General features: G+C 32.4%; 1 protein-coding gene across 1 annotated transcript; it reads left to right on the forward strand.

The window, feature by feature from the left end:
* The first annotated feature begins 283 nt into the window (after nucleotides 1–283).
* LOC134726851 (ras-related protein Rap-2a-like) lies at nucleotides 284–1,273 on the forward strand. Its single transcript, XM_063591288.1, has one exon. The coding sequence runs from the start codon at nucleotides 284–286 to the stop codon at nucleotides 1,271–1,273; it is 990 nt and encodes a 329-aa protein (XP_063447358.1).
* Nucleotides 1,274–9,755: the final 8,482 nt, after the last annotated feature.

A 9,755-nucleotide genomic window follows, 5' to 3' on the forward strand; every position in this document is an offset into this window, starting at 1 on the left:
TTTTATAAATATATAAAATCTTCACTTTCTAACATTAAGATACAATGTCAAAATTCATATAAATTATCACTAACGTTCTACTTCAAAAATCATTTTATGTTTATTCATAGCACCACTCTGAAAACATTGATTGGTGTAAAGTTAGAGTCCAGAGCTACAATTTGATTGGTTTAAAATTTATATCATATTTACACCTTTGCCTGAAGTGTTTTGTGACTATATAAACCATTTCGATGTAGCAAATACTCAGTTTGTCTTCAAGCAAATCAGCGTATTCTTTAAAATGTCAGAACTACAGTCTAGATCTCAAATAGCCGTTCTGGGTTCAGGAAGAGTAGGAAAGAGTTCAATTCTTCAACAATATTTGAATGGTGCATTTTCAAACGCATACAAAGAGACAGTTGAAGACATTTATCCTCAACCATATGATATTAATGGAAAGCGAAGATTTGTTGACTATATGGACACTGCTGGGAATATATACTTTCCTGCAATGCGTAAAATATACATTTCAAAGGCAGAAGGATTCATTCTAGTTTACTCAATCTGCGATAGCAGGTCATTTGAAGAGGTAAAACAACTGTGGAATGAAATTAAGTCTGTTAGGGAAAACAATTTAAGTATACCTTGTGTTATTGTTGGCAATAAACTAGACGAAGAAAATAAAAGACAGGTTGAAACCTTTGCTGCATTAGAATGGGCTTACAGGGAGAACCTTGGTGGATGTTTTATAGAAGTGTCTGCCAAAGATAACAACACAGTCAAAGAAGTTTTTGACATGCTCTTGGAACAGTTGGGGAATAGGAGAGCTGCACAACCAGAAACATTCAGAATACGTTCTACCAGTTTCACAAGAAAAGAAAACTCGTTTAAAAAATGTCGCAATAACTATAAACAAAAGAAGAATAAGAAGATGGTGTCATATGAAAAAGTGCAGTGTTCAAGCAAAGGCTTCCAAGATAACGTATTTGACGATTTTAAAGAATCAACAATTTATAGAGTCCAAAGGAAACAAAAGGAGTTTTGTCGGACTATGAGTGATAGCGACGCCTTGATTAAACAGAAAAATAATGAAAAACAGTTTTCACGTAGCATGAGTGTGCCAAACGAAAAAACAAAAAGCGGATATCAAGGATGGAGAAAAGTTAATAGACTTTTTAAAAAAATATTTCGACTGTCAGATTCAACGGTTGATGATTTAACAGAGAAGAGAGATGGTCACACTGTTATGTTGCTGAATAGTAAACTACAAGGAAATAGAACACGAAGTTAGTCTTGAACTCAATATGACTTGTTGTAGAATTGTTATCATTTGTTTTTCTTAATTTTAAATGAACAAAATTATTTATGAATATGCACTTTAAAAACCATTATTTAATAAATATTTGTATATAATCAGGACAATTCATTCTTTATATGGACTTTACATCTTTTCAAATACATTGAATATAATCTCTTTTTGTAATTTTACACGTACAGTACACGCAACGGTATGAAATATTTTTTGTACTCATTTTCATATCTTTATGATTTTGAAATGACAAACAATATAAAATGTTGCTACAACATTTTATTCAGATTGAATAAATCTTTTATTGTTTTTAAATTACTTCTTCGTTTGATATTTAAAAGAGGTTCTGCTGAATACCAGATGTACGAAAAGTAGCAAGACAATTAACAAATGTCGTTTGTCATTTTTTGAAGAGCTTGTTTCACACTTCCTACACTTTATTTATTTCCTTTTTGTATACATAGTCCTTCATAAGAGCTTTAGATATTAACAATGTTTTTGCATCTCTCGATTGCCCAATCAAATCCCCTTGTTTGAGAGGAACTCGAGAAAGCGAAATGTTTCATCAAGGGAAATGCAAACATTCGTGTAAAAAAATAAACCATATATATCCCTTGTAATTTCTGGAGAGCAAACGCATAAGAAAATACCAGTACCTGTGTATAAACTGTTTTTAAAATTGTTTTACTTTTGGAATATCTTCAACATTTACAGAAGAAAGCCTATTTCATATTTTGAAAATATAAGAAAATGAAGCTATGACTTCCGTGAACATGTGTACGCAACATCTCATGACGGAATAATAATTCTATAGTGACGCCGTTTGTTGGTGACATAGTGTCAATATTACAACCTTTCGTTGTTTTCAAACACATTAAATCTATTAAATTGTTTGTTATCAGTTGCTTCATGAAAGATATTTGTATGTTTGTCGTTTCAATGAAGGATAATTAATTCTGTGTGTATTGATGTCGCTACAAACCAGTTAAAGTCAGATACGGACGGTATTAGTTATCGACTGGAAATCGTGATAGACAATGAAAGCGCTCAGGAATATTGTGTCAACTGGGAAATACATTCTATATATTCAGGAGCTGCTAGATTGTTGCTTCATAGACATAAAAGTTTACAATAAGGAAGCTTATCATCTCTTTTGCTGAAAAGTTTTGTTCTCAAATGACCCTTATTGATAATTTCTTGATTTCAGTATTATGATAGACAGTCTTAACTGAATCTTTTATATGTTTTAATTCTAGATATAGATATGTAACACTCCCAAACGTGTCCGATTCCCCCAAACGTGTCTTTTCTCCCTAAACATGTCCGAAATGTACAATATTCCCAAAACGTGTCTGATTTCAAAAAACCCAAACGTGTCCGATAATTGTTATTCGCAAAAACGTGTCCAATATTTAACGCCAGTTCGTCTCACGTCTTTTAGCGTTAATACATGTATCTCCTAAATAAAATTGCTGATAACATTTACGGCTATTCTATGATGAGAACACATGTGACAAAGTTTTCATTTATTAGCTTTTATTAGTTAATTAAATGTAGGTTTTTAACGAATATCATAATTCCGAATTCAATCTGTAATTGTTAATCATTTTTTGACTGAAATTGCTGATTGTTCAGTTGCAAGTATTTCATACTCATTTAGAGCGAACCTACAAATAGTTATAGAGTTGAATTAATAAGTAACTTTGTAAATTATTTTGTACTTATAAAACTCTGATAATGCTTTTCATATTTATCCGAATATTGCATGACTGGCGTTAAGCAGGTTTTTTCTCACTTTTGTTAATAGTTCTCCTTCTGAATTTGTGTGCATTTCAAAAACTCATCAAATCATAAAATGGTTATCCAGTTTTTTCATAAATGTTAGGTTTCCAGCATCACTAAATTCACACGACCAAGAGACATAACGTCCATTGCCAAATAATTCATGCATTGGTTTTATACATTCTTTTTATTAATATGAATGTTATGTGATCAACGCCGGTTATTAGTGATTACAGTAATTGCAAATTTAATTTGTACTGTATAAATTCGTTTTCTAGACTGTTGATAGCGTATTATCCAGTTGCAAGTACTCTATCCATATTTAGAGCGAAATGGTTTTACATTTGCTGTATAAATTAACTTTGGACTGTTGATGGCATATTTCCAGTTGCAAGTATTTCATGCATATTTAGAGAGAACATACATGATGTTACTGCTCTATACTGTTTTAATTAAATTGAGACTGTTGATTGCGTATTGTCCAGTAGTTAGTATTTCACGATATTTAGAAAAAACATACAAATTTTAATGTGCAGAGGCAGAAAGGGACACTTTGGCACGTTAACTGTACAGTTCAACTTAACAATTTTGCTTACAATTTACATACGACATAGCCAAAATAACGACCCCATTTTAACCCAGTTTTTTTTCGGCCGGTTTAAAAAAGAAATAACGTACCTTATCTATATTTTTAATAAAATGGTAAAATAAGTATACGTTAATGAAATAGCAATAACCAAATAACGCTTGATATGGACACGTTTTTGGGATTGGACACGTTTGGGTGTTTATACAATCACACGCTCTGGTGATGTTTTTAACTAGACATGTTTTGCAGTTCAGTGACGTCAATGTGGACACGTTTGGGGGAATCAAACACGTTGGGGGGGAAGGACACGTTTCTGAGTGTTACAAACGTGTCGGATTCCCCCAAACGTGTCTTTTTTCCCTACACATTCGAAATGTACAATATTCCCCAAACGTGTCTGATTTCAAAAACCCCAAACGTGTCCGATAATTGTCATTCCCCAAAACGTGTCCAATATTTAACGCCAGTACGTCTCACGTCTTTTAGCGGTAATACATGTATCTCCTATATAAAATCGCTGATAACGTTTACAAAATATGAAGTATGTAGTGAGATGACATCATATATATTCTAAAATAGGTTAATATTGCATCCCTGTCTGTAGCACAAAGGTACTGACTTAGTTTTAAGAAGATGGAAAAACTTCCTTAAAAACCACTGATGAAAAGATGATCAGGAAATCAACTGATATTTGATATTTTGAGATTTTTCGTAAAAAGATACGGACGAGGATAAATATTCCTCAAATTTGTAATATTGAGTTGTAAACAACAAAATGGTATAAGAAAGTATCTGCATTTTCAAGATATTAAAGATTTGCAGTACAGTGTAGATATAAAAAAAAAACGAAAAATAAATTGTTACACGTGTGCATAACAAGTTCCATCGTAAGACCAATTCCATAATGACGTTATTTTAAAATGACCCAGTCTGATTTGACACCTTTTCATCGTTGTAAAACACATTTGCTTATTTTCGTAATTTATAATAAAGTTCAAACTGAAAAATCACCAACTGTTTAATGGGTTTTTGATGATTAAATGTCAATTTAGAGGACAACCAACTAACAAGAAGATTTAATCAGTTGGTAATTCGCGCCCTGGATATGTGTTATATATATTTAGGGAATTTTATAATTGTAGAGATCTTTAAATCAAACTTTACAAAAAACTGCAGACTAAGAAAACGTCAGTGAACAATACATATATTATTCACTGATCATTTTGTTTTCTGTTTAAAACTCGACATTGTTTTATATTTTTGCAGATTCCAAAAACTTTTCAATACCAAAAATGTCAAAAAATAAACGAAATCGATCAATAACAATTTACAAGAGACACAATTCTTAAAAAAATATAGAGACTACTACCTTTTTTTTCAAAATTCTGTTTGTGCATTTATCGTTGCAAATCTGTATCTATTGACATAAGTAATTGGTTTTAATTTAATTTTAGTGTATGTGATATAAAAAAATACTATAAACAATTAAGATATCAATAAACTTTTCGATCTATTGCATATTTATCATTGTCAAATTATTGCATTTTCTGTAACGCTATTATTTATGACATCATCCCCTTTATTGCCGTCGACATTCTTTAAGCCTAACCCGTGAAAATGATATTAAATGATGTACACTTTCTTCATTGACATATGAAGAGACACAAACTAACGTTTGAAAATATAACAGCAAGAAAACAAAATGATCACGTTGAAAAAACACATACAGTTCTATGTGATTGTGCTTAAGAGTCTGAAAAGACAAAGAACAATGATAATCGTTTATATTTGCCACATATACGTTGGAGTAGGATTTACAACTACGATAGTATATTCCTAACCTTATTTAAAAGTCTTTTGACCCTACAGAACATTTTTAAGGTGAACTGATATCTTTTTGCTTTATACGTAAATAAGTTTAACTAGTACCGTCGGCAACACAAATTAAAGACACGGATTTGGCTTTGATGAAATTGGAATCAACCCGTGTTTGAAGTCTCATCTTCGGATAATAATGAACTTAATTGTAGAAGGGAAAGGAATTGGAATTAAGATTATATTGAATCAGCTGTTTTTTCGTCGTATACAATTAAATTAGTGCACGTGTACTCAAAAGGTTACATCGTAATAACTACTCCGTAATGACGTATTGTATGAATCACTTAATGTCATAATACATCTTTTCGTTGTTTGCAAACACATTTGTTTATTTTACGCAAACTATTACGATGTGCAAAATGAAAGTGCATTGGTCTAGAGATAGCTTTATGATGGTCTCTAGATGACTAAATATCAATGTAAGATAGGCTACATACTTAAATCTTAGATTCAGGAAGATTATATCATTTGAAACTCATACTCTGTATACAATGTTTGTGCTATATAGATTTTGGAAAACATTGTATTCTTGACGAGAAACTAAACTTATACAAAACATTTCTGTGTTTGTCGAATTAGTTTTTTGCAAATCGTTAACAGTTGACATACATTTTGTTGTATGCGATATTAAAACTTTACTACCAACAAGTACGATCATATAGATATTATTGATTGCATTTCAATTTGTATAATAGTACCTATCATTATGTAGAAATTATTTGATTTGCTTATACGAAATCACGTGTCATAGTTTACTTTCGATGTTTTCCATAAATTGACATAAGAGATGAATAACCCCAACAAATTTAAGACTTCTGTGAACAACCCTATTAGGCGAGTGACATTTCCAGAAAAGACGCTTAGTTAGTGACTCTAATGCACCCACCTAACACACAGCTGAATTTTTAATATGTTATAGTATAATATCTGAACTTCCATATTTGGTCGGTCGTAAAAAAGTCGTACGGTGCAATTTTTGTAAAAATTTAATTAAAATCGAGAAATAATTCCAAATTGAAAAATGACCAACAGTGTTCAAGCGTGAAAAAGTTAACATGCAGCTTTATTTTCTGTTGTAACAATGCAAAAACATTTTGGATTTTTTTTCATATACATGGTGCCAATTTTATAATCTTTTTTTTTTCATTTCTTAGATATTTTCGGCTCGAAACCCAAATTAATGATGTTCGTATTATTCAAGAGTTCATTACTTGTTTAAAACATATCATTATCATTGTATTATTCTGGATTTTATACATTTTTTACACACTCACCCTTTTCAATCAAATTTCCGAAATCGCTTTCTCTGTCAATTTCCCTCAAGTTTACGGACCTAATCGCTTCGAAAAAGAGTATGAATAATCACGAAGGCAATTTTTTTGGTACTTATATTACGCAAAGTATAAAAAAATAAAAAATAAAAGGACCATAGAAGATGAAATGTCAACGTTTTTTTATTGGTAGAAAACCAATATCTTACTGTTCTTAGTCAATTTGCACTTACAAAAAGCAGAGATTATGAATAACTATTGAAAAATACTTCTTTCTCATTTGGATCAATGCATATTTTAGTTTTGCAACTAAAAGTATGCAAAAATGTGTCAAATCTGATATTTTTACCATGAACTTGAACGTGAGATATGTCCACCTTTTAAATTTCCTACCGTTTTGACTATCGCATACGGTAGACTTATCGATGGTGCAAATTTGGTCAGTATTTTAGAGGAAGCATAGCGTATGTGCTAGGGCCACGTCAAGAACCTGTATGTTGCCATGCTATAAATACTTTAATATATGGGGATATCTTTTCATTCAGTGGACAATTTTGAATTCTTCGTAGATATTTGAAAAAAAACAATAAATGTTCTACCTCAGGGGGTATATATTACTTAAGCTGTATTTTAAATAGGATTACGTGTTTTTAAATATTCTTCGAAGTTTTACTTGGTTCGAGCGTCACCGATGAGTCTTATGTCGACGAAACACGTGTGTAACGTAAAAAAGCGATCTTATGCCTTATATCTTTCAATTGATTTGTTATTCATTATGGTTTTCATTAGTTGCTTTTTATGATTTTTGCTTTTGTTGGTAGTTTTGAGCATGAATCAAGCTTTTGGGTATCTAGTTAAAATTGTTTTAGAACCTTTATAGCTTATACGGTGTTGGCTATTGCGTGTTATTTTAGGCCATACGATAAGCTATAATTCTTTACCTCAAAGCATTTACTCTGTTATACAGAGATCATAGTGTCCTTTTAATCATACTTATCAAAGGTATCGGGCTTATAAAAGTGAGACGAAAGATACCAAAGGGACAGTCAAACTCGTAAATCTAAAACCAACTGACAACGCCATGGATAAAAATGTAAAAGACAAACAGAAAAACAATAGTAAACATGACACAACATAGAAAACTAAAGAATAAACAACACGAACCCTACCAAAAACTAGGGGTGATCTCAGGTGCTCCGGAAGGGTAAGCAGATCCTGCTCCACATGCAGCACCCGTCGTGTTGCTTATGTGATTACAAATCCGGTAAATAGTCTAATTCGGTAGGTCAAATTCATGAAAGGGAAGGGGATTTTAGTTACGACGTAAGGAACATATCCGATATCATTTGTGAAACGGTTTAATAGCTTCCTTGTGAGCAGTAACCCTCTATCAAGAAAATCATGATAGGAAATGCAAGCACGGGAATATCGTATCAATTGGGAGATATATACCCCGTATGCAGGTGCTGCTGGAATGTTGCTACTTAGAAATGGAAAGTTCACAATTGGAAAGCTGAAATCATCTCTTTTGTCGTAAAGTTTTGTCTTCAACCGACTCTCATTGTCAATTTCTAGATGTAAGTCAAGATATGAAGCCGACTTAACTGTATCTGTAGTATCCTTTATCTCCCATTCGATGGGATAGATGCGATCAACATAGTCACCAAATTTTGAATTGTTTAGCGAAAGAACGTCATCTATATAGCGGAAAGTAGAGTTAAAGGATATTGCTAACTTCGTATCTTTCTTCCTAAGAAGTTCCTACATGAAGTCAGCCTCATAATAATAAAGAAACAAGTAAGCAAGTAGAGGGGCACAGTTTGTTTCCATTGGGATGCCGACAGTCTGTTGAAAAACACGTCCTCCGAACGTAACAAATATGTTGTCAATCAAGAAATCAAGCATCTTGATAATATCGGTTTCAGAGAATTTTTTGTTTGAATCAGAATGATTCTTTACAAAGTAGGATTCATCCCTCCCTAAGACAAAATACTTGTATCTACGTTGGCCATTCTTTTTTATGAAGCAAAGTAATACCAACTCTTTTAATTTGTCTTTTAGTTTGGAATGTGGAATACTTGTGTAAAGAGTAGAAAAGTCAAATGTTTCAATACTGTTACAAGATGAAAGAGAGTTAGATTGTATGTACTCTAAAAGATCTTTGGAATTTTTAAGTATCCACATCTGATTCACTCCACCTCTAGAATAGGCAGTTTCACAATAACTTTGAAGCCCGTCTTTGATTGCTGATAAAATAGATGTTAATAATTTAGAAAGGGGTTTCGTGGAGCACTTGGAAGACCCAGCAATATACCGTTGTTTGTAAGGACACTTATGTAGTTTAGGTATCCAATACAGTGATGGAAGATCCAGTTCCTCATCTTTGGTTGAAATACCAAAGGAACAAAGAACAGACCTATGATTATCCAGGATTTCCTCTTTGGTAAGTGTCATGAGGGTATATGTTGGGTTTTCAAGTGAATTGTCTATACCTAATTCGTTTATCAAGCAATTAATGTAATGACTTTTACAGACAAAAACGATGTTATTTGGGACTTTGTCTGCGGGGACAACAACATATTTATCATGGAGGTCAGAAAGGTGTTTAGCAACATTTGGATCTTTGAAGATTGACATAGCATTGGCATTGATGGACCCATTCAGTTTCTTAATTCTGATTTGTATTAACGACCTCACTGCCTTAATCTATTGGGATAGAGTGTCTACGTCTTCCTTCTCGCGCATAGCCCATTGCCTGGCATAATCCTCGACTGAATCCATCAAAATTTTAAAGTTGTATTTCCAATTGATGGATTTAGGCTCACGATATTTCGGACCTTTCGATAACACGTTTCGTAGAGAAGTATTATTAACAATGTTAAGGTCACCGGTAATAACGTGGCCAGCAGGATTATAATATGATATCATCATTTGTAGTTTTGAG

Source organism: Mytilus trossulus, chromosome 1, assembly GCF_036588685.1.
Source record: "Mytilus trossulus isolate FHL-02 chromosome 1, PNRI_Mtr1.1.1.hap1, whole genome shotgun sequence".
In the NCBI taxonomy this organism is placed as follows: domain Eukaryota; kingdom Metazoa; phylum Mollusca; class Bivalvia; order Mytilida; family Mytilidae; genus Mytilus; species Mytilus trossulus.

Coding starts and splice junctions, on each gene's coding strand:
- LOC134726851 (XM_063591288.1), top strand. CDS start 284: ATGTCAGAACTACAGTCTAGATCTCAAATAGCCGTTCTGGGTTCAGGA.